At 36.3% G+C, this 25,565-nt stretch overlaps 1 protein-coding gene across 10 annotated transcripts in view; it reads left to right on the forward strand.

Moving 5' to 3' along the window:
* Nucleotides 1-25,565, forward strand: part of KIAA0586 (KIAA0586 ortholog) — a 115,097-nt gene that overhangs the window by 77,943 nt on the left and 11,589 nt on the right. For 9 of the 10 annotated variants that reach the window (XM_019451677.2, XM_019451670.2, XM_019451672.2 and 6 more), the window contains one exon: nucleotides 1,094-1,202. In XM_019451677.2, coding sequence (XP_019307222.2) covers nucleotides 1,094-1,202 — 109 coding nt within the window. Of the gene's footprint in view, nucleotides 1-1,093; nucleotides 1,203-14,250; nucleotides 14,483-25,565 lie in introns of those variants that run through there. The other variant, XM_019451673.2, reaches the window with a different exon arrangement.

The following is a 25,565-nucleotide window of genomic DNA, read 5'->3' on the forward strand; positions in this document are numbered from 1 at the left end:
GGTTGGTATTGCTGGTTGCAACCTCAGGAGTTTCCTGGGTGAAGTTTAAAACTGGCCCCTATTCATGGAGAGCAAGGAGAGACCGAATAAAGACACATACCACTCCAGATTGGCAGATGGCAGGTTTAAAGAAGCAAGGGGACTTACTTACCAGACCTGTCTCGGGCACTTGTAAGACCGGTAGATCTCTGCACCCAGCCACCAGAATCTTAAAAGTTTATATAGAAGCCTTAATTGGGTTCAGTCAGGTATTCAGTCCAGACGGTGTCATAACACCTTCCCCTCTCAAGGCTATGTCCTTTAATGACTGCCAGTATGGAAATAGTAGATGGGACGCATATTCCAAGGACAGGACCAGAGTAAGGAGTTTCCAATTGCCTGGGTTCAGCTTGTGGGTCAACTCGTGGCTGATAAGAATCAAGAGGTATCTTTTTAAAGTCCTGTCAAAGTATATCTGATAGCTGTTTTCAGGCACTCATTCATAATTAGGACCATAAAATAGTAAAAGGAAGAAATAAAATGGCTTTCACAGTTTGTGATGTGTGATTGTGAAAGAATTTGTGACTATTGTAAATTTCAAATTTGGTTAGGTTATAGGTACTAGGAAGAGAGATGATGGGGCTTGTGGTGGAGTGCACATTTCTTGAATGTCAAAGGAGGATAACAGTACTCATGCTTGTGAGAATTAAGTGATGTTACTGTATAGAAAAGCTCTTTGAAAATTGCAGTGCATTATGCAGATTTTCATTTTATGTAAAAATGGTTATATGGGAGAGCTTAACAACCACATTAAGTTTTTATCCTGTCTAAATCCATCATGTGTATATATCTAGAATAGTTTGATTTATAAGGAGCTTTGAATTATGAAATGATTTGAATATTTGAAATCTGTATATATTATCCAAATCTTTTGAAAGATTTTATTTCCAATGTCTTTTCTCTAGTAATATGTACTCTATCACCCATTTAGCAATTAGAGGACATATATAATATTCGAATTTTATATAAGAAACAACTAAATAGTTTAATTGCTCAAAACTTTTTAAAGTAACTTAAAAAACAATGTTATGACTTCATGTCTTAAATTCTTAAGTACCAACAAAAGCATGACCAAGATGTGAAACAAGTTGAACACAAGCCTGCACAAAGTCGTTTAATACGTGTAAGAAGTAAATCTGATATTTCACTTTCACAGCAACAAGGTAAGATTCATTTTCTTGTAATATAATAGTTTGATGCTTGCCCTGATATTGAACAAGTATATGATGAAAATTCTTTATTTTTGTCTACATCACATTCTTGTCTGTAGGTTTTCTGTTTTTTCTTAGTCCATTGGGATAAAGAATCTCGTATCATATTTGACTGTATATTTGTTCTTTGTACCGATAAACTCCATTTCTAATGAATTTTAAAAACTCTTAGTGTTTTTCCTTTAATCTTATCTTTTGGTTCTTATGCAATTGATTGCCTTTTTATCTGTTTATAGGTCTGTATTTGTGTCAGAGTTGTCTATTTTAAATTACGTGAAAAAGGCAGGGGCTGTGGCTGTAAAGGTGCTTCTTTGTAAAGGCTATTCAGTGTTGTGGGTGATGTTGACCAATAAACACAACTTAAAAAAAACAAAGGATTCTCACATTGAATGCACATTATGTAAATGACCAGTTATGTGGTTGAACTTCACTTCTATAGTCAGCATCATAGCATTTTGATGTTCCTTTATGTTTCTGAAAGACTGTTGGCTTTCTGCTTTATTTACCTTCTTGCTTCTTAGTCACTTAAATTTAATATAACCTAAACTCTGAAATTTGGCAGTAGAAATTAAGATATCTTCTGTTTTAAAACTTTATTTCCACAATCCAGGAAGAAGTATTAGGAATGTTTTAAGCAGTAGAACATTTTTCTTTGCTTTTATGATTGTGTTTTTTTTAAATCTCATTTACTGAATGCCAGTATAATTGCAAATGTAACTATACATTTAGTGTTACAGGAAAGACCTAAAACAAGGACATACTCAAGATATTTATTAAAATTATGCTATATGAGGTTTAGATTTTTACTTTTGTTTTTTGTTCCTCTCTTGCTCCCACCTCTCAGAACTTTGCCTTCCTGACCACCTTTTTAACCTGACCATGGTACAGTAATGTGAATATTGTATTTTAGAATCCCATGGAAACTTGGCTATAAAACTCTTCTTACAGTATTTAAAAATTAATCAAGACAGTCTATAGATAGGAACAAATGAATGTTTCTAAGATAATGGCAGGACTGACTTGATGTCCTTCTCCTGAGTACTGTTACCATTCACGGTCAAAGACTATATATTTAAGTTAGGTTTAAAAAAATTGTAATGTCTTAAAATTATTAGTAAATTTTGTCTCCTTGGGAGATATTGTATGTGATAAAATGATCATTTTTCTCAGGTGATGGGAAAATTTGGTGAGATTTTAAAGTGTCTCTCTTCAGGAAAATGACATTCAGTTTCACATACATGAATGACCACAAGATGGCAATAAATTCTTGTTGGCTTACAACAAAATGTCATGAAGTACAATGTTGTTGAATAGTGTCTAATTAACGTTTAATAAGTCAATAAAAATTGTATGAATAAAAGAAACCGAGGTGTTAGCTGGTTAAAGCAAGTTTTATTTAGAAGAGTTTAGAATGGTTAGATTTAATATATATAATTTTTTTTCATTTAATTTTATATGTAATACAAAAGTTAGAGGATCAGACCTATATCAGCTTTGACTGAGACAAATAAATACCCAGTGAGCTATAAATAGAACATTTGAAAATAGAAGCCAAGTGTTTCACTCTATAACTGATACAGATCTCCATATTGAATACTTTTTTAATGAATGTGATTGCCTTGGCAAATATAGTCAGTTATGACTTTTTTTTTTTTTCCCATAAATTTTGTGGGTTTTATTTTTTCTCTGATGAAACTCTAAGACATTGCCAAATGTTTCAGAGAATAGGAGGGTCACAGTGCCAAAATAATCCTCTAGGGCTCTCAGGACTTTGGGTGACCTTGAAGGAATTCAATCCTATCTGTCATACAGGCCTTGAAGATAATGAAGGAAATTCACCTTATCACAAGGGAATCAAAACCACATCTTTTCTGGCAGCTAAATGCTTCTAAGAATACTTGAACCCCAAATTATGACTGTTTTGGGGAGAAGTACCCTATATTTCACTTTGAAATGTGTTCTAGTTTAATATGTGTATATAAAGAATCAAGTAGCTTCGCTAGCAGTAGCAGCTGTTTCAGTGATCATTACAAATTGACTGAAGATTTGGTAGGACATGAGTTCCAGCACTGTGCTTCTGACAAGTCTGTAAAATCCTTGTTTCCGCCCCCCCCCCTTGATTATTACTTTCAGCTTTTAATATAAAAAGAAACTGAATTGATCTGACAGATGGTTATCTTTGGAATCTAAGAGTGAAATTCTTTCATTTGGTATTGAATTCATTGGTTGTATTTTTGACCACAGGATACCATTTTCTGATTCTAGGTCCTGATTAATGGGTTAATAGTGAACATAACAATTTAAGTGATTTCAGTGAGTCATTTAATTTTTTTTCCTTTTTACTATGCAAGTTAACTTTTACTGCTTCTTTTTCTGGGCAAGTTGACTTTCTTCCATATAAATAAGAGACTAGTTTTAAATCTGCTTGTTTGTTATAAACCCAAGAACAGTTAAATTCTATAAAGTAATGTATTAAAATAGTTCACTTTATTTTTTTATTTTTTACATTCTATCAATATCTTTTTTTTTTAATTTGAGTATAGTTGACACACAATGTTACACTAGTTTTCTGGGTACAATATAGTGATTTGACAAGTTTATACATTATGCTGTGCTCACCACAAGGGTAGCTGCCATCTGTCATCACATGACAGACACTATTACAACATCACTGACTATAGTCCTTATGCTGTGCTTTTTATTCCCATGACTTATTCATTACATAACTGGAAGCCTGATTCTCCCACTCCCCCCTATTAACTGTTTTGCCTATCTCCCCCCCGACCCTTCCTTCTAGCAACCATCAGTTTATTCTCTATATTTATAGGTCTGATTCTGCTTATTCACTTGTTTTATTTTTTTAGATTACACATAAGAGTGAAATCATACATATTTGTCTTTCTCAGTCTGACTTCCTTCACTTAGCATAATACCCTCTGGGTCCATCCTTGTTGTTTCACATAGCACAATCTTACCCTTTTTTATTGCTATGTAATATTCCTGGGTTTGTGTGTATGTGTGTGTGTGTGTGTGTGTGTGTGTGTGAGAGAGAGAGAGAGAGAGAGAGAGAGAGAGAGAGAGATCTTTCTTATCCATTTGTCAATGGGGACTTAACATTGTTTCCGTGTCTTGGCTGTTATAAATAAGCTGCAATAAACATAGAGGTGCAAATATCTTTTTGAATTTGTATTTTTGTTTTATTTGGATAAGTATCCAGTAGTGGAATTGTTGGATCACATGATATTTCTATTTTTAATTTTTTGAGGACCTCATATTTTCCACAGTGGCTGTACCAATATACATTCCCACCAACAATGTACCTTTTTCTCTACATCCTTGCCAACACTTGTTATTTCTTGTCCTTTTTTATTTTAGTCATTCTGACAGGTGTGAGGTGATATCTCATTGTGGCTTTGATCTGCATTTCCCTGATGATTAGGGATGTTGAGCATCTTTACATGTTTCTGTTGGCCACTTGTTTTTTTTAGAAAAATGTTTATTTAAATCCTCTGCCTATTTTTAAATCAGATTGGTTTTTAGTGTTGAGGTATATAGGTTCTTTCTTTATTTTGGATATTACCCCTTATTGGATATATCATTTGCAAATATCTTCTCCCATTTAGTAGGTCACCTTTTTGTTTTTGTTGACGGTTTCCTTCACTGTGCAAAAGCATTTTATTTTGTGAAGATACAAAAAATACAGATGCAAAGGAGTACAAGCACCCCAATGTTTATAGCAGGATTATCAACAATAGCCAAAATATGGAGAGAGCCCAAATGTCCATCAACTGATGAATGGATAAAGAAGATGTGGTATATATATATTATTCAGCTATCAAAAAGAATGAAATCTTGCCAATTGCAACAACGTGGATGGAGCTAGAATGTATTATGGTAAGTGAGATAAATCAATCAAAGAAAAACAAATACCATATGATTTTACTCATATGTAGAATTTAAGAAACAAAACAGATGAACATATGGGAAGGGTGCAGGGAAGAAGAGAGGGAAACACACCACAAAAGACTCTTAACAATAGAGAACAGACTGAGGGTTGATGGGGGGGAGGGATGGGCTAGATGGGTGATGGGCATTAAAGAGGGCACCTGTTGTGGTGAGCACTGAGTGTTGTATGTAAATGATAAATCACTGAATTCTGCTCCTGAAACCAATATTTCACTGTATGTTAACTAACCAAAATTTAAATTAAAAAAAATTGATAAAAAAATAAAAATAAAATAAATAAGAGTGTAGAAGATCTAAGCAACAATATTGACCAATTGGACCTAGTTGATAAAAAGCTGATTTGGGGGCACCTGGGTGGCTCAGTTAAGTGTTCAACTTCAGCTCAGGTCAGAATCTCACAGTTCATGGGTTCAAGCCCTGCATCAGGCTCCATGCTGACAGTGCGGAGCCTGCTTAGGATTCTCTCTCTGTCTACCCTTCCTTCACTGATGCTTTTTCTCTCTATCAAAATAAATAGATAAACTTAAATTTTTTTTAAAAAGCTGATTTTACTTCCTAAGTAAACTTGAAACATTAACCAAGATTGACAATATTCTGTATCATGAAACAAACCTCAGTAAATTTAAAACAGTTAAAATCATACAAAATATATTCTCTGACCTCAGTGGAATGAAAATGAAAATGAATAACAAAGATTCCTGGAACATTCCTAAATATTTGGAAATTAAATTGCACACATTTTAATAAACCTTGGGTCAAAAAGGAAATTACAAAGGGAATTAGAACTATTTTGAACTTGGGGCACCTGGGTGGCTCATTCAGTAGAGCATCCAGCTACGGCTCAGGTCATGATCTTACAGTTTGTGGGTTTGAGCCCCACATCAGGCTCTGTGCTGACAACTCAGAGCCTGGAGCCTGCTTCAGATTCTGTGTCTCCCTCACTCTCCCCCCACCCCCCCACCCCATCGCTTGCTCTCTGTGTCTGTCTCTCAAAAAATTAAAAGAAAAAAAGAAATATTTTTAACTGAATAGAAATGGAAGCACCACGTACCAAAATTCATGGGATGCTGCTGAAGCAGTGATTAGAGGGAATTTTATGGCATAAATGCTTACATGATAATAGAAGAGAAAGGTCTAAAATCAGTGCTCTAAACCTCTAATGGAGGAAACCTGAAAAAGAAGGGCAATTAAACTTCTAATAAACAGAAGGAAGGAAAAGAACAGAATGAAATTGAAAACCTAAACATAATAGAAACCCAGTGAAACCAAAAGCTGGTTCTTTGAAATGACTGGTAAATCAATAAACCTTAGCCAGGATGATGAGGGAAAAAGGAGAAAACACATGAATCATTAGTATTAGAAGTTAGAGAGAGGAAATCAGTACAGATCCTATGGAAATTAAAGAGATTATAAAGTAATATTAGTATCTTTATGCTCATAAATTTGGCAACATTGGTAAAATGGAAAAATTTTATCTAACTTGAGAAGAAGCTGATAATAAACTAAGTAATCTTATATTTGTTAAAGAAAAAATGAATTTTTAGCTTAAAATGCTCCAATAAAGAAAACTTGAGGCTCAGATTGTTTCACTGGAGAATTCTACCAGATATTTAAGAGAGAAATAATGCCAGTTCTACTCAAACTCTCCCAGAAAATAGAAGAGAAAAGAACTCTTTTTACCATTACCCTGATACCAAAACCAGACAAAGACATTTCTGGAAAAGAAATTTATAGACCAATATCTCTCATGAACATAGACAAAAAATTTCTCTATAAAATATTAGCAAATTGAATCCAACAATATATAGAAAGACAGTAAGTGGACCAGGTGGGTTATCTCAGGAAAGAAAGGTTGGTTCACCATTCAAAAAGCAATGTAATTCACTATATGAATAGACTTAAAAAAAAAAAAAAAAATGTGATTTTCTCAATAGATCTAGAAAAGCTTTTGACAGTATTCAACATCTTTTTATGATTACAGTATTCAACCAAGAATCAGAGGAATCTTTCTCAACATGATAAAGGAAAGACATTACAAGAAACCTATAGTCAATATCACACATGATGGTGAAAGACTAAATGCTTTCCTAGTAAAACTGGAAACAAGCAATGAGGTCTGCTCTCATTACTCCTTTTCAAAATCATACTGGCTGTTCTAGTCAATACAGTGATGCAAGAAAAATGAAAAAAGGCATACAGATTAGAAAGGAAGAAATAAACTTACTTCTATTTGGTAATGCATGATTATATAAAGTGCCACAAGGCCTACAAAAAAACCTACTGGAACCAACATGTTTATCAAGTTCACAGGGGCTACAATATCAATGTACAAAAATCAGTGATATTTCTTTGAGCTAGCAATGAAAAATTGGAAATTGTAATTAAAAACTATAGTTTATCATAGCAACATAAATGTGAAATATTTAGGTATAAATCTAATGAAATATTTTCATGATTTGTGTGCTAAAAACTACAAAAACATCTGATGAGAGAAATCAAAGACCTATAAATGGATAAGACTCAAAATTAAGAAGTCAGTTCTCCCCAAATTGATCCATAGATTCAGTGCAATCTCAGTCAAAATTCTAATAAGGTTTTGGTAGATATTGATAAGCTCATAAGGAAATGCAGAAGGCCTGGAATAGCCAAAATAACTTTTAAAAAGAAGAGGTTGGAGGATTTACACTATGGCTTTAAAACATTTTCTAAAGCTACAGTAATCATGATAATGTAGTATTGGCATAAAGATTAACAGGTAGATAGATCAGTGGAATAGAGTATAGAATCCAAAAATAGTCCATACATTTATAATCAATTGGTTTTTCACAAATAGCAAAGAACTGAATGAAGAAAGGATGATCTCAACAAATTGTGTTGGGTCAAGTGGTCACCTATGTGCAAGAAAATGAACCATGACCCATATCTCACAAACATTACAAACATTAGCTCAAAATGGATCCTAAATCTAAATGTAAAGCCAAAAGCACTAAAACTTCTAAAAGAAAAATAGGAGAAAATCTTTGTGACCTGTGGTTGGGCAAAGATTTTTAAGATGTTATAGAAAAGTCATAGTTCCTAGAAGCATATATTGATTGATTGGATTTAATGAAAATAAAAACTTTTTCAAAAGACACTGTTAAGGGAATGAAATAGGATAAACTACAGATTAGGAGAAAATATTTGCAAATCCACTTTTTGATAAAGAACTTGAATCCAAAATATGTTTTAAAAACATAAAACTCAGTAGTAGGAAAATGAACAACCCAATTTCAAAAATGAGTTTAGAGATTTGAATAGACACTTCACTAAAAAAAGTTATATGGATGACAAATGAGCACACAGAAAGATGTTAAACATCATTAGTTACTAATGGGAGGTGCAAACTAAAACGTAGATACCACTAACTACCCATTAGGTCGGCTGAAATCAAAGAAACTGGTAACATCACGCATTGATGAGAAGGCCGAGCAATTCTTATTCTTGTACATTGCTGGTGGAGTGCAAAATGCTACAGCCACCTTGGAAAAACAGTTTGGCAGTTTCTTCTAAAATTAAATGTAAATTTGTTATACAACCCAGCAGTCCATATACTAGGTATTTACTCAAGAGAACTGAAAACTTATATTCACATAAAACCTGTACTCAATTTTTAGCAGTTTCATTTATGATTACCAAGAAGTGAACCTAGATGTCCTCCAACAAGTGAATGGATAAGCAATGTATGGTACATCCATACAATGGAACTCAGCAACAAAAAGGAATGAAATGCTGATATACATAAAAGCATGGATGAGTCTCATTGTTTTATATAAAATGAAAGAAGCCAAATTCAAAAGCCTTCATACCGTATTTATGTGACAATTACAGCTATATGACATTTGGGAAAAAACAAAAGTATCTATATTAGGAGAACAGATCAGTGGCTTCTAGGAGTGAGAGCAGGGTTTGACTACGAATGGCAGGAGGAATTTTGGAGGTGATATAGATGTTCTAGATCTGGATTGTGGTGGTGGTTATATAACCATGTGTTTGTCAAGAGTGAATCTTGGGCACCTGGGTGGCTCAGTCATTGATTTCACAGTTCGTGAGTTTGAGTCCCACATCGGGTGAGCTCATGCCCCCATTGGGTGAGCATGAGCCCCTTTTGGGGTAAAACACGAGCCCCCGGTGAGCCCCACTTCTCTCTCTGTCCCTTGTGGGATATTCTCTTTCTCTCTCTCTCCCCCCCCCCCACCCCTTGTTCTCTAGTGACCTTTCTTTTCCTCTCTCTCTTTCTCAAAAAAAAAAAAAAGTAAATCTTACTGGGTATGAATTATGCTTCAGTAAAGCTAACTTAAATATTACTGACCCTTTTCTATTATGAATTTTCTTAGTTAACTTTTGTTAAAAGTTTGTTATATGGGAATGTATAAAAGGTTTTGTTGTTAAAAGGTGTTTAAATGTGACACTGAGTATTTTACACACAATTATTCACATCTTTTTTTCTGTATTTAACACTTCAGGAGGAGATAGTTGGCTATACTTTTATAATACATTGTATCTTCACTATAATATACATTGGATTTCTAGGTATTTATTTGAGAATACATTTTATTCAAGCTAGAAGCCTGAGACATTTAAGCTTTGTAATTAATAGCAACCAACTAGCAACACAAGAGAAGACAGTATGTGCTAATCTGAAAATACATGTTTAGATTTCAGAAAAGAAAGAAGTGTCAGCTCAAAACTTTTTACTGGCACATCCAATATCCAATATAATGTATCATTAACCCAGTCCAGTTCAATAAATACTGAGTTCTCTCACACACTACACTTTTTTTAAAAAACTTTTTGTTAAAGTTAACTTATTTTTGAGAGACAGAGAATGAGCAGGGGAAGGGCAGAGGGAGAGGGAGACACAGAATCCGAAGCAGGCTCCAGGCTCTGAGAGTCAGCACTGATACTGACACAGGGCTCGAACCCATAAACTGTGAGATCATGACCTGAGCTGAAGTCAGACACTTAGCCGACAATGGAGCCACCCAGGCGCCCCGCCCCACTACACTTCTAAGCCTTGATGTTTTTGCATGTTATCTTCCTTTTATGTATAATTTTCTTCTTTCCCCACTTTGCATGTCTACAAACTTCTTTTTCAACATCTAGCTCCATTTTTCTGAGTCCTTACTGAACCTCCAATTGCAAATGACTTATTTATCTTTAACTCCAACCCCAGCTTTTTTGTGCCCTGAACATGATCATAGTTTCACTGATAATTTCTGCTATCAGCCTGCTAGGTACTCTCTTTTATCTCATTTATTCCTCAAAATACCATGACATTTAGGTAGTTCCATTCCCCTTTTCTTTTATAAAAAAAAGGATAAAGTTCGTGAAGGATAACTAACTTTCCCATAGCACAGTTTTAGAAACTGAAGATATAGAATTCTAGCCCTTACCTACCTGAGTGCAAAACTGATATTCTTTTCCTTGTTTCATACCATTTTGTGGAGTAAGCATTTAATACATATTTATTATGTGACTTAACAGCTTTCCGGAAGGAACTGCCTTTATCATCTCTACATTGCCTAGACTGATTATTCAGAAGGTCAGAGAAACTGATAGTTCTGTGGTTTGTTTGTTAAGATAGGTTATCTTGTTTGTTATTTAAGAGATGATGTTTCCCAATGTGTTTAATGCACAGTAATCAATAAGTATTTATTGAATCAAACTTAAATATCAGTTGCTACTGATCACAAACATTTAATTCTGTTATTTAGTAAAAAGAAGAAAGAAGAAAAGAGAGAAAAGAGAATATATCATCCCAATTGTTTTCTAATTACTGACACCTTTAATGTAGATAGTGAGCTATAGTGGAATAATCTAAAGGCTGCTTTTAGATTTTTACCTGCTTTTCTAAAACATTGTATGATTTCTTTTGTAGTGTTAATGTTTTCTTATTCTTCAAGGACAAATTAGTTGAGCAGGGTGGGGGTAGCCAAGACTTTGCCCAAGGGTAGGAAGAGTTAAATCAGGTTACATATTAGTCAGTGGTCAGTCTTCTTGAACTCTAGAGGAAAAGAGAATAGTATGGCATCATTCATTCATTCTGTTTTTAAAAATTGAGATATAATTCTTATTTTAAAATTATCCTTTTTAAAGTATACAAGTAAAAAAATCTTTTTGATGGTTTTATTTATTTTCTAGAGAGAGCAAGAGACAGAGCGTTAGTGGGGGAGAGAGGGAGACACAGAAGCAGGCTCCAGGCTCTGTGCTGTCAGCACAGAGCCTGACGCGAGGCTCGAACTCACAAACTGTGAGATCATGACCTGAGCCGAAGTTGGCCTCTCAACCAACTGAGCCACCCAGGTGCCCCAAAATATACAATTTAGTGGTTTTTAGTATTTTTTTTAAAGTTATGGAACCATGGCCATTATCTAATCCCAGAACCTTTCCTTTGTTCTAAAAAGAAACCCCATACCTCTTAGTATTCCTTTTCTTTTCTCCTCTCCCCCAGTTCCTGGAAACTACTAACATGCTTTCTGTCTCTATGGATTTACCCACTCTGTACATTTTATATAAACAGAATCATACAATATGTGACTTTGGTGTCTGGCTTCTTAACACGTTTTCAGGGTTCGTTCATAGTGTAGCACATATCATTACTTCATTCCTCTTTATGGCTAAATAATATTCCAGTGTATATTCATTCTTTGGTCAACCTTTCCCAGCATGCTTTCCATGTTTAGGACTGTAGAAGGCACTGTGGACCTAGAAGGAGGAATAAGACAAAGCAACTACTCTCAAGGGATAAAGAGAAGAAAAGGGTGGTTAAGAGGAATAATTTTTGAAATCACTGCATTTCCAATAATTTGTTAGAATGCTATTAAATATGAAAAGAGAAACAACTTTATGTAATCGTACTGTCAAATTGTCACTTTTTTCTTATAGTGATGAAAAAAACACGTGTTCGGTCCACTGCTGACTGTCTTTATGTGTATACATTTCTTCCATTTTATGTGAGGATGTTTGGAGGGCGGGGGGCATAATCCATGGGAGAAAAGATACTCTTCTGGCACATTAATGGATTTTTAACACAGATGATTATTTCAGCTGTTTATTCCTACAAGAAAGGATTTACACCTTTGTAAAAGAATATATATTATATATAATTCTTTATTCACACACACATATATGTAATCATGGAGATAAATGTGCGTAACTAAGGATATTCCATCAGAATGAGCAAAATATATAAAAGGATTGATCTGGAAGATCTGTTAAATAAGACAATGAAAACTGCTCAAGGATTTCCATAACATTTTCACTTGTTGGCACTAAAAGTAATTTCCTTTTCTTTGTAAGAGTTTTAAGTTTGGAAATTATTTAATTTTCCTGTTGTAGAATTAATTGTACACTGTACATGGAGAGCTTAGATTTTTCTCAAGTCTTTGACGTTAAACACATCTCACCAAAAGCATACACCAGCATTGTTTTTGAAGACTCGCCAACATTCCAGAAACCTCTGCAACCCTTTCATTGTCCTTAGCCAGACTTCCTGAAACCTGACTTTAAAGGTTTTATGATTTTTTATTGAAATCAAATTGATGTAAAATATAATTTAAGGTAATAGATTAACTTAGTGCCCTTTTTATTCATCAGCCACTAAAGAATAATTTAATTTTCCAAAGTAATAATTGTACAGGTAAATGTAGGTTATCAGTGAGGTAGATTTGTCTTTTTTTTTTTTTTTTAAGTTTACTTACTTATTTTTGAGAAGAGAGAGTGTGCAAACGGGGGGAGGGGCAGAGAGAGAGGGAAACAGAGGATCTGAGGCAGGCTGTGTGCCAACAGCAAGAGAGCTTGATGCCCGGCTCAAACTCACGGACTGTGAGATCATGACCAGAGCCAAAGCTGGACGCTCAACTGACTGAGCCACCCAGGCGCCCCTAGATTCATAAGTCTTGAAGGCAGAGGGACCATGCAGTTCAATAGAACCAAAGATCATAACTCCGATTAGTGGTAGAGTCTGATCTTCTTAGATCAGTAATATTTCTGAATATTACTGAAATATTTCTGAATATTTCTATTATACTACACTGCCATTCCCCAAAGAAAACTAATTGCAGTTATAAGTTAATGTGTTATAAATGCTATTCTTCTAATCAATATAATAATCTTTTAATTTTTTGGCAAACTTAGTTTTATATAAATAAAACAAAATTAGATAGATTATTTCAACTAACAGGTTATTCTACTAACCCACTTCTACCCTAAATAAAAAAAGAAGCTTGGTTATTTCAATTCAGAATGAATTAGAATAGAGAAGTAATATAGACTTACTATACTTACAGGATGAACTACGACTAGATTGTTTCTTTGTTAGTCTCTAATACAGTGGTTGTCAAACCTTCACAGACGTAGGAATCTCTGGCACTCTGAATTCAATCTAGATCCCCACCTCTCCCTGAGAATTTGATTGTTTGCCTGAGGTGTGGCCTGGGAATCAGAATGTTAACTGGGATCCCTGGTGATTTTGATACAGGAGGAGGAAGACCACCCTTTGTGAAATACTGCTTAATGACTCCAGATAGTCTTGTGACTTCTGTTCTACTATAGAATTAGAAGCACTACAACATAAAGCTTGTACTCTGGAGTCAGACTGCCTTGGGTTCAAATCCTAGCTCCGCTAATCCTTAGCTGGTGACCTTGGGTAAGATACTTAATGACTGTGTGTGTGTGTGTTGATATAGTAGAGACATGCAGTGCAGTTAGAATAGGACCTGACACGTATTAAGAGCTATGAAAATATTAGCCGTGATTAGCAGGATTGTCTCTAGGACACTTCTCCTTTTGGAATACTCATGTTGTAATCAGCTCTTATTTAACAGCTAGGAATTGAACCTCTAATTGGTCCTGAGTTGTAAGGATGTTTGCAAGAAAATGTTATAGATGGGACATGTCTGTACAGTGTTAGGGAGATAAACTGATTTTCAACACAATTTTTCACTCTCCAGTGAACATATTGAAGATATATATAAAATCTTGGGTTATTTTACAGAACTTTCCATTGACTTGCATGCTGGGCAACTAAATATACTGAAGCTTATTAAACCAAGGGGATTTCCAATCTGTAATCCTATCTATTGGCAAGTGAGTATCTTAGTAAATTCATTCTGTCAGCAATTCTCTCATCTTTAAATCCAAGAGAGAAACTGATAACTCAGGAGCTCAACAATTGAGCTGTGGCATCCTGATTAAAAGTAAAGATTAAGATTAGAGGCAAGGATGCCAAGGTGGTGGTTCAATCGGTTGGGCAACCAACTCTTGAATTCAGCTCAGGTCATGATCTCGCGGTTCATGGGTTTGAGCCCCATGTGGGGCTCTGCGCTGACTGTGGAGCCTACTTAGGATTCTCTCTTGGCCTCTTTCTCTGCCCCTCCCCTGCTTGTGCTCTCTCTCTCTCAAAATAAATAAATAAACTAAAAAAATATATTAAAAAAGATTAGGGGCAGTATCAGGTACACATGAAGGTATTAAAAACGACTAAATTTCTTAGGAAATACCACCCCCCCGCCATACACCTCTGATGGCAAAAGGCAACATAATTTCATTGTCACCCCTAGTAACCTTCCTTTTTGTTCTTGTAAACATTTTTTTTCCTTTTTATTGTACTTACATAATTTTTTAAAATTTTACTTTTTAAAAAACTTTTATTTGTTTTTGAGAGAGACAGATCATGAGCGGAGGAGGGACAGAGAGAGAGAGGGAGACACATACTCTGAAACAAACTCCAGGCTCCAAGCTGTCAGCACAGAGCCCGATGCAGGGCTTGAACTCATGAACCGTGAGATCATGACCTGAGCCAAAGTCGGATGCTTAACTGACTGAGCCACCCAGGCACCCCTGTACTTACATAATTTATTGTATTATGTAGAAAAGTTAATAAAGTTTCTTATCCATAATAATTTTGCTTTTTACCACTATTATTATTGATGTTCTATAGAATAAGATTTTATTTATGTAAAATGCCCCCAAATTTTTGCCTTTGGCCCTAGCCTTTCCCCATCTAACTGTAAACAAAGGTGAGCCTATATATTTGGAATAATGAGCAGCTGTGGTCCTTGGAGTGTGTAGGGATAATTGTCTTATTCGTTATACAGCTTAATGCCTCTTTTTTTCCTTCCTCCCCTAACATGACTAATTTGCATAATGGGACACCGGAGCAGATACTGTGAAGTAGCTAGTGCCTCAGTTAAACAGAACCACTTTGGTCATGTGTTCTTTCTCCCACCTGTAGTGGGACCTCCAATTATTTGGTCTTACTTCTCTTGACTGGCTATTCCTGGGGCCTCCTATCTTGCCTGACCTATATGGTTGACCCATTTCAGTTCTGTCTTAATCACCATACAAGACTTGATGTCTCTTTGATCTATGCTAATCCCCACTCTGCATTCCTCCTGCTTTCAAGGGTCTCTGATTTTGTTCTCTGCTCACCAAATCCTGCAAGATGATGATGCTATTTGTGTAATTATAGCCTGTTAGCAAACCGTGGGGCTTGAGTGGGACTTTTGCCATTCCCCAGGAATTCTTTTAGTAATTTCATATTGACCTTCACTCCCAGATAGCACCTATTCCAGCCCTTCACCTCAAATCCTTAATCCCATGTTTATCCCTCAATTCTCTTTTAATGCATGCTTTTGCTTTTCTGAGGTCTGTTCTTTCGAATGTGAAGATTTATAGCTATTCTGTCCCGAAATTCTTATAGCTCTACTTTAGTCTTTTCATATTTTTTACTTTGGGATTGAAGAAAGAGCTATGCTTTTTTCCCTCTATAAAGGTAACTTCCACCTGCAGCCTCGATCCCACCTCATTCTACTCTTGACAGAGGGAGAGGGGGGAAAGATGTCATCCTGAGAGAAGAAAAGGAAAGAAAGGGAGGGAATAGAAGAAGGGAAAAGGGGGGTAAGGAGATAGTGGAGAGGGAAGGGGGAGGAGAGGAAAGAAGAGGTTAGGGATGGCACTCAGGTGAGAAAAGGGAGAAGCAAATGGGACAGGGAATGAGTGTAGAATAAGCAGGATCATTTATTTTTCATCTGCAGAGTGAGGGATGGGCTTCATGATCCTTCAGGTGATGTGTAGCCATACACACCTCATCACTCTATTCCTTCTGAGCCCCTCATCCCCCTATTCCCTGTATTTTCTGAGCTCCCACCCCACCCCCACCCCCATGCCTTTTTCTGTGTCTTTACTTAGAACTATCCCCTCCCCTGCCCTCTGACACAACATCCCCATCCCCTATAGACATTCTTGATCCATTCTGTGTCCTTGAAGGGCCCATACCGTTTGGCATATATTTCACTTCTAGCCCTCATTAGTGTCATATTCTGTAAGAGTATTTTCTTACAGCCTGTCTCCTTCTCTAGGAAGGAAATTTCCTAGACACAGTCACCTTATTTCATTCATCCCTGCTCCACCTACATTCTATAGCACAGCACCTTATATGGTAGGTTCTCAGTAAATGTGTATTGGATCAAATGTATTAGTTGACTCTATTGTCCCATCTAGTGCAGGGGCCTTTTTTTTTTTTTTTTAACAATTTTCTTTCTCTTTCTCTCCATTCATTCATTCATTCATTCACTCTTGAGTAGTTGTTATGTGCCAGGTACTGTTCACCACCTTGGGATACTGTAGTAAACATAAAAGTTGAAATCCCTATAAATATTAAATAAATTTACAAAAATTTCAGATGACAATAAATGCTGTGAAAAAAAATAAAGGGTTTACAGAAGAATGCCAAGTGTCAACAGACAAATGTGGAGTGAGCACTAATATTGGAAAGCCAGCGTTTTGCAACCACCCTAGTAAAGATTAGCTCAGGCAAGAATCCTCAGTGAATGCTAAATGTAGAAGGAAGTTTTAATGAGGAGAAGGATATTTGCGTGGTCTTAAAGTATCTCCTCATAGATTGGTTCATTAGTTGAAAGGGAAAACAAAAGCTAGTACATTGATTGGGCAGTCAAAATTAATATTACCATAGGGGGCAGATAAACGCTGTGTGCTATCCAGGTAGGATATCTGAGCAGGACACAACATTTCCATGTAGTATTCTACCCAAGAGTGCATAACCTGAATGTAATCATGGATAAATACCACACGAACCTAAAACACAGGGGAAGAGGTTAACAGTGGTGAATCTGGGTAAGTGATATATGAGCTTTCTTTCTTTATACTATTCTTGCAGTTTTGCTCCAAGTTTTATATTATTTCCAAATAAAAACAAAACATTTTTTAAAGGTATTGCTTTATTTATTTAAAAAATAACATCGATAGCGATTTGCACTTCTAGTGTCAATTAAAAAGTCATAAAGCAGGGTCATGAATAATGAAGAGAACAAGGTGAGTGGTTTGCTGCTTTAAAACATTTGGTTGGAGAAGTTTCTTTTGAAAGAGTTGCATTTGCAGAGAATGAACCGAAGGAGGAAATCTTGCAAACCCCTGGGGAGGAGTATTCCATCTAGAAGGATTAGGAAGAATGAAGGTTTGGAGGTGGGAATGAGCTTGATGTGTCAGTATATCTTGCGTAAAGTTATGCTGGGACAGAACCCAGTCATCACTAAGTATAGTAGATCTGTTTCTTACCCAGCAAGAAGGCCAGCGTGGCTGGAGGGGAGTGTGCAAGGGGGGCAGTGATAGGAAATGGGAAACGAAGTGTAGGCAGATCACATGGAGCCCTGTAAGTCTCTGGGAAGGAATTTGGATTTTATTCTGAGTATGATGAGATTCCTGTGGAAGGTTTGAGCAGGAGAATGGCAAATTCTAATTTACATTTTTAAATAGATCACCCTGGCAGCTAGCTGGAAAACACACTATAGGAAGACAGTACTGGGAACAGGGAGACCAACCGGAAGACTTGCGGTAATCAAGATGAGAGATGGTAGTGGCACGGGCCCCGGTGGGGGTGTCGCAGTGGTCACGTTCCGGCTCTATATATTGATGGTGTACCTGATAGAATTACTGAAGAATGAGTTCATTTCAAAAATTATTTATTAAAGTGGATCAGATGTGTAGTGTAGTAGATAGCACAGGCAAGGATTAATTACTCCTAAGTTTCCAAAAGTTACCGGGTGAATGATGGTGTCATTTACTGGGAAGACTGAGGTGAAAACCAGTCATTCTGCATAGGGCATGTGAAGTTTGAGAAGCCTAATAAATCTCCAAGTGAAGAATCAGGTTGGCAGTTTGTTATTTGAGCTCAGGGAAGAGGTTGGGACTGGGGTTATAAATCTGAGAGTTGATTGTGTGGACACTATTTAAAGCTGTGGGTATGGAGGAGATGACCTAAGGACTGAGTACAGAAAGGGAAGAGAAGCATCCCAGGTTTAAGATCCCGACACTTTCGAGATTTAAAGAGAGAAATGAGAGGGAGCCAGCAAAAGGGAAATTAGACCAAACAGATGATCACCCCACAGTATAGGGAACATGCTAGTTTGCTGTACATTTTACAGCTGGAAAGCACTAATTATTCTTTCTGTGTTAACATTCACCTCTCCATAACTTCTCACTATTGGTTCTAGTTTTGTCCTTTTGGGTGTTAGGTCTTTCAGTGGGACAGTGTTTCAAGTTTTTGATGGCAGCAATCATAATCCAAAGTCTGTGTGTCATGTTCCTTTTACTCTTCCTTATATAATATTGTTCCCAAGCTCCTTACTAATTTGACCGTACTCCCGTCTGTATATATCTTGTGTAAAGTTTTGCTGGGACAGAACCCAGTCATCACCAAGTATGGTAGATCTGTTTCTTCCCCAAACACACAACAATGAAACCAACATTTGTCAGGTGCTTTACAGATGACAAAGAAGTCTCATGTAGCGTAGCTCTCATTCTCACAGCAAACTTGTGAATATGTACAGATGTTTTTCTTCTTATTGTTGTTACTTTTATTATACAGTTGGGAAAGCAGAGGTTCGGAGAGGTTAACCTCTCTTCTCTTAGATTATCTCAATGTTTACAGACGTTATTAAATACTGTTGCTCGATACTGTGGTTTCCAGTGTTCCAATAAAACCAAGAGTTTTTTTCAGTGACTTGATATCAAGCTAAGTTTTCTGCCTTCTGCAGGTGTGCAGTTGATTTTTTAAGCATAACATTTTTCAACCTTAGTATTATCTTGAGAAATTTCTCAACTGTTCTCTCCTGTATACATTTTTGCTCCCCTCTTGTCTATTATCCACTCAAAGCAAGAGTGATCTTTTAAAAATATGAGTCAGATCACATGACTCCCAGCTCAGAAACCTCCAAAGACTTCTTTTTGCATCAGAATAAAGTCCAGACTGCTCACTTTGACCTAAAAGACCCTGCATGATTTGGCCCTTGTCTTACTCTCTGAAATCATATCAAGATCTATTTATGAAGTAAAACTTATTAAATGTAATTACTTGTTTTTTTCTTAGAAAATTTATGCCAATTCATTATGCTGATATCTTTATATATATAAGCATCCCATTAAGGTAGAAATGGACAGATTCTGAAGAAGTGTGAAAATAATTATCAGTACGCCTAATAATAGAAATGGTAACAACCTCTTTTTTTTTCATAAGTTAACCCAGGGTCTAACAAATACATTTACTGATAAGCCCAAGACAAACTGCCTCTGTTAATCATTATGTGAGAGAGTTGATTCCATGTGCTGAGAAAAATTTTAACAAAGTTTTAGCAGAACTGACACATTTATTCTTAATTTCCTCTATGTAACACTTCAATAAATAACACTTTTTAGTTTTTCCTTTCCTGCTTTTTGCAGGGGAATTCAGCTTGTAATATAAGCAGAGACCGATTTCTTGGATTTGATGAGTAAATTTAGTCAAAATGGTCAGTTATCCAGCACGATTGCCACACACTAATTTAGACCTTAAAAAAAAAAAAAAAAAGGTGTGAATGTGTGTGCAGCAGAGAGCAAGGGGAAATGCATATGGCTGGAAATGCTTACGACGGCATCAGCCTCCACACACCAAGTTGTCACCCCACTTCTGTTTCTCTGGTCTACTTCAGAATTACCTTGCCAGGGATGAAAGATCTCATGCAACAGGAAAGTTATCTCTAAGTGTTCGACCTCAGTTTTTAGGGCAGGAAGAGTTAGTGAAAAGTCTGGAAATACAGCCCATGTAAATTGGAAATGTGAGCTGTGTCTCAGGTGCAACATTAATTTTCACAATTCTGTGAAACCTCATTATTTTTTGTTATAAATGTACAAAACAAAACAGGATTACTTCATTATAAGATATGTTCAAACATGTGCATGAAAATACTGTTATTTTCAGCTTCCTTGATAGGCTCCTATCCATCACCAAAGAATGATGATTACAGATAGAAGGCTTTCTTGGGTATATTTTGTAATTAGTGGTAAATGCAGAGGCCCAAGTTGTGCTGGGATTTCCAGTGGGGGGGGGGGGGAGGGGGGAGGATGCAGCTGTGAATTATTTTAAGCTAGAATGCTATATACTATGTTTTCAAATACCAGAACAAATTACTCTGTTGTGCAATACATAGAAGTCTTTAAGTGAAATGTCATTGCCAAAAAGGTGCCCTAAAATCTAATTGTTACTCTCGGTTGTACTTGTCAACTGGCACTTTTTAGTGTGAGGAGATTCACACAGTCAGGTTAGGGAGAATGCTGGCTCTTTTTCCCCGTGAATATAATTGCCATAATACTTCCCATGTAATGAAGTCAGAAAAAATTATTTAGGTAGAAATGTACTTCTGAGAACCTTGTGATTATTGCCTTTTGTGTCATTCTGCCTACATCAAAACAAATCAGACTTAGGAAGTCATGGAAATACTACGTTGGGTATTTTCTAATCGCTGCATCAGCACGAGCAGTCACTCTCTAGGTTTTCCAGTTTCTTGAAAGAGCTTAGCCTATGTTCATAACACTTTGTAGGAAACAGCACAAAATTAGTTTCTATGTCCCCATGTATTTCTCTTGGTGTCACAAAAGTATATATTATATAAATGAAATATTTGTCTTTGACAGAAAGGCTCGTTCACCAAACTACAATTAATGAATACAAGAATTAGAAATCAAAACTTTGTTTAGTCTGAGGAAAAACAATTCTTTAAACTGTAACCACATGGCTGTTTCTTGTTTGCATCAACTCTGGGTGACTGTTATTGTCTTCTGTGAATTCTCTGGGGCAGGGGCCTGACTTTGTTGAATGAGCCAATTGTTTTCCTTTGTGTTGCCCATCTAGTAAGTTCCCATCTGGTTTGTATCAGACTGTTTTCACAGCCAACAACTGCTGCCTTCTCTATATCCTGACACTTCAGGGCCCCACGCTATCAAAGCACGGCTGCGATGGCCTTGCTGGCAGGGCCTATACAGCTGTGCCTCGCAGCTTGGAGCTATTACCCAGAGTGATGGTAACGTAGAACTTGGACTGGCCCTTATTCCCATTGGTGTCGTGTGTACAGTGAGCAGGAGTCCACCCTTCCCCGCCACCTCCTCCCCCCAAAAACTTACTAGTCAACAGAAAGTCCTTAAAGCTCTAATTTTAGGATCTGGAATGGTGGTGTTTTTATTTTCTAGTGGCTTCCTGGATTTGAAAGCTCATTTTTCATTCTTTCACTCTTTTTCAAAAGGTACCCGGCCTGGCCTTGGGGAAGTAAACTGGTCACCGTGTCACATTTAATTTTTGTTTCCAAATTTAGTTAGGAATGGCTAGATATGGCAAAATCTACTATAAAAGCTACACAGATAATACGGTGTCATTTTAGTGATCGTCACAGGCTGTAATATGGAGAAGTTTTTTTTTTTAAATTTTTTTTAACGTTTATTTATTTTTGAGACAGAGAGAGACAGAGCATGAACGGGGGAGGGTCAGAGAGAGGGAGACGCAGAATCCGAAACAGGCTCCAGGCTCTGTCTGAGCTGTCAGCACAGAGCCCGACGCGGGGCTCAAACTCACTGACCGCGAGATCATGACCTGAGCCGAAGTTGGCCGCTCAACCGACTGAGCCACCCAGGCGCCCCTGGAGAAGTTTTCATATTTAGGAAGGATCTCCATCTCAGAAAATAGATGTTCTGTATGCAAACTGTAGAAGCACTTGGGTTCAAAGTGCTTAGTAACTGTTAGGGAGTTACTTTGCCTCCAGTTTTGTTAGCCATCAGATGTCACTTACAAGAATGGGATAACAGTGACCTTTTGTAACAATCTGTGGCCGTGTGTCATTAAAGTTGTACGAGTTATTGTTGAATAAGAGTTGAGTTTTTTTTATTTCTTTAATTTTTTATTTTTTTATAAATGTTATTTATTTATTTTTGAGACAGAGACAGAGCATGAACGGGGGAGGGGCAGAGAGAGAGGGAGACACAGAATCTGAAACAGGCTCCAGGCTCTGAGCTGTCAGCACAGAGCCCGGTGCGGGGCTTGAACTCACGGACCGCGAGATCATGACCTGAGCCGAAGTCGGACGCTTAACTGACTGAGCCACCCAGGCGCCCCAAGAGTTGTGTTTAAATGTAGCTCTAATGTCACATTGCTTCATAAAGTGTAACAGCAAAACTCTTTTGCACCAAAAAAGAATTAAATGACTTTTACAGAAGGTATTAATGTTTTAGAAATGTTTTCAAGATTAGGTAAAATGATATTAGTTTATGATTTCAAATACATTGAGTAGCTAATTGTTACAGAGCATCAAGTATCCCGTAAGTAGTAAGTCCTGTGGAGTCCAACTACAGCAACAACAACAAAATTCACCTTCCGCTTCTGAATAATTTCAGCTCCCTGGTATTTCAAGGTTTTAAAAAAAGAAACAGAAAGGAATTTGTCTTGGTCATTAGCAGTATGGCCTGTGAGTTAGCAACTATTCACTTGGTGTTAACGGCTGGTAAAATTAGTTATTTGGCTGTTCCAATTGTTGGAAAACAGTTCAAAACTGTGAAGCAATCACCTTTCAATTGTTGAAACTAATCTACTGGGTTTTGTTTTGTTTTGTTTTGTTTTGTTTTGTTTTTTCAATTTCAACAGAAGTATAGTATATACACAGAGAAATACACATATCATGAGTGTACAGCTGAAAGAATTTCCCAAAATGAAGCTCACTTGTGTAATCCATACCCAGCTGGGGGAAACAGAACATTGCCAGCACGCCACCCCCCACAGCCCCCTCATGTTGCCTTTGTTACAGCCTCCACTCCTCGAGGATAACCACCGTCCTGTGACTAGTCCTCTTATTTTTCTACTGTAAATAAATGAAATCACACAGAATGTACGGCTTCATTCACGAGGCAAGCCTATTGTAATTTTTAAGATTCTTTTTGTTTTCAAACTATTAGGGCATGCTTTTATAAAGAATTATCTGACAGGAATTTGTTTTAGTAGCTGTGTCACAGGCTATTCAACCAACAGGAAGTGCACTGTAGATAAAATTGTCTACTCTACCTCTCAGTTCTCAACCAAATTTTAATGCTGGAATGTTCCTCTAGACATTCCTGCCCCTAAAAGGTAGGAACACTGTCATAACACCACACAGCAATACATGCAAGTACTTAAATGGTTTTTAGTGAGCTTTAATAATTAAATGTATGTCATTCAAATAAAGCTTGGTCTGCATTCAGGTAGGTAGGTCATCTATTTTTTAAATTACCAGTCACCTCCTTGGCAGTTGACTATAAGCTTTTACGCTGCCAAGATATGATTTCTAAAATGCTATTATTGGAGAGAATGGTATACATATTAGATAGGCAGCCAATGAGTAACTTAATCTGGCCAGATTATTTGTTTAAAAGGTGTTAATTTCTTTTTATATATTTTTAACTACTCTAATAATGGTCCTTTTTCCCCCAGTGAACTCAAATTGGTATACAACATCCAGGTATTCTAAACATTATTCATTTTAGATTTCTCCTTATTAGCTTTTGTTTCATATTCTGGATGGCACCCATTTAAAAACTCTTGCTTTGTGGGCTAAAAAATTTATTATTTGATGCCTTCAACTTTATATCCTTAACAGCCATATAGTGCCATGCAGTTTTCTTAAATAATCCATAGAGAATTTATTTAAAATCATAATCTAAAATAATAATGTATAGATTTAAGTATTGCTATAGTGGTGATTCTTACTAAAGATAGTATTAAAAACCAAAAGATAAACTTTCAAGCCAATAATAAAAAAATTGTAAATACAAGAGTACAAACATTGTAAAGCCCGGGTTGCTATCCTTTTAAATACCACCTTGTGAAATACAGTAACACGAAATAAAAAGAAAGAAAAGAAATATAACAATGTGGCCTCCTTTCAAGTGGGCACCATGTAGCTACAAGATTTTGAGTGCCCATTTAGATAAAAAGCTGAAGTATTGAACTAAGGTGAGTGTTTGGGAGAAGCATAGTATACAAGTGCTACCGTAGCCTAGTAACCAGTGTGTGTCCTCATTTAAAGCTTTTTCAGCAGTGTCCCTGCTTTCCCAGCCTTGGGTTCCATTTCAGATTACTTGTTTTGATGTCATGATATCTTTAAACATTTAGATAAAGGTTAACACATTTGTCTTTTGCAGTAAAGGAAAAAGGATAAATTATATGCTTAGGTTATTTGTGACTCAATTTTTTATTTAGCTTTATCCACTGCTAAGTTCCATAGAAATTTGTAGATCAAATATTTGGAAAATTTCCCTTCTCAGCCTTTGACTTAAATACCAATGAGTGTTATGTTTCTTCACTTTTGAGCAGTAGGCTGTGGAAGTGTAAGAGACAACAAGTTTGGGAAGCGGTTTTAAATCACGTTGGCCAGAGTATACAGTGTGTTTGAATCCTCACCTGCAAAGCACAATACTCACCTTTTCAGTGAACCCCCTCACCCAGCAAGTGTGAATTATGAGGTAGCTACTTGTTAAAGGGACAGATGACAATAGAGGACTCTGATACTGAGTTAGTGGCTTTTTTATTTTATTTTATTTTATTTTATTTTATTTTATTTTATTTTATTTTATTTTATTTTTTTACTGTTAGGAGAAATTATTATAGAAATCAAGACTGTCTCCCACTTTGGGCAGAGTTTTGTTTACATTTATAATATCAACCACACATAGTAGGTACCATCTGTGTATACTTCCTGTATGTGAGGTACTCTGCTAAGAGCCATCATCAACCCGGCTAGGTAGATCATATTATTCTCATTTTGTATTTGAGGAACCTGAGGCTCGGAGACTTGACGTATTTTGCCCTAGAACACATAGCTAATATATGACAGAACTGGGAATCAAATGCAGTCCAACTCTGAAAGCAAAGGCTGTGCTCTTAAATCTTAAAACATTATACTATGTTTCCTTCCTTGGTAATTTTCTTAAAAGTAGAAGAGAGAATTTCTGATTGTTCTCACA

This window comes from Panthera pardus, unplaced genomic scaffold (assembly GCF_024362965.1).
Source record: "Panthera pardus isolate Hobbes unplaced genomic scaffold, ASM2436296v1 HiC_scaffold_24, whole genome shotgun sequence".
In the NCBI taxonomy this organism is placed as follows: domain Eukaryota; kingdom Metazoa; phylum Chordata; class Mammalia; order Carnivora; family Felidae; genus Panthera; species Panthera pardus.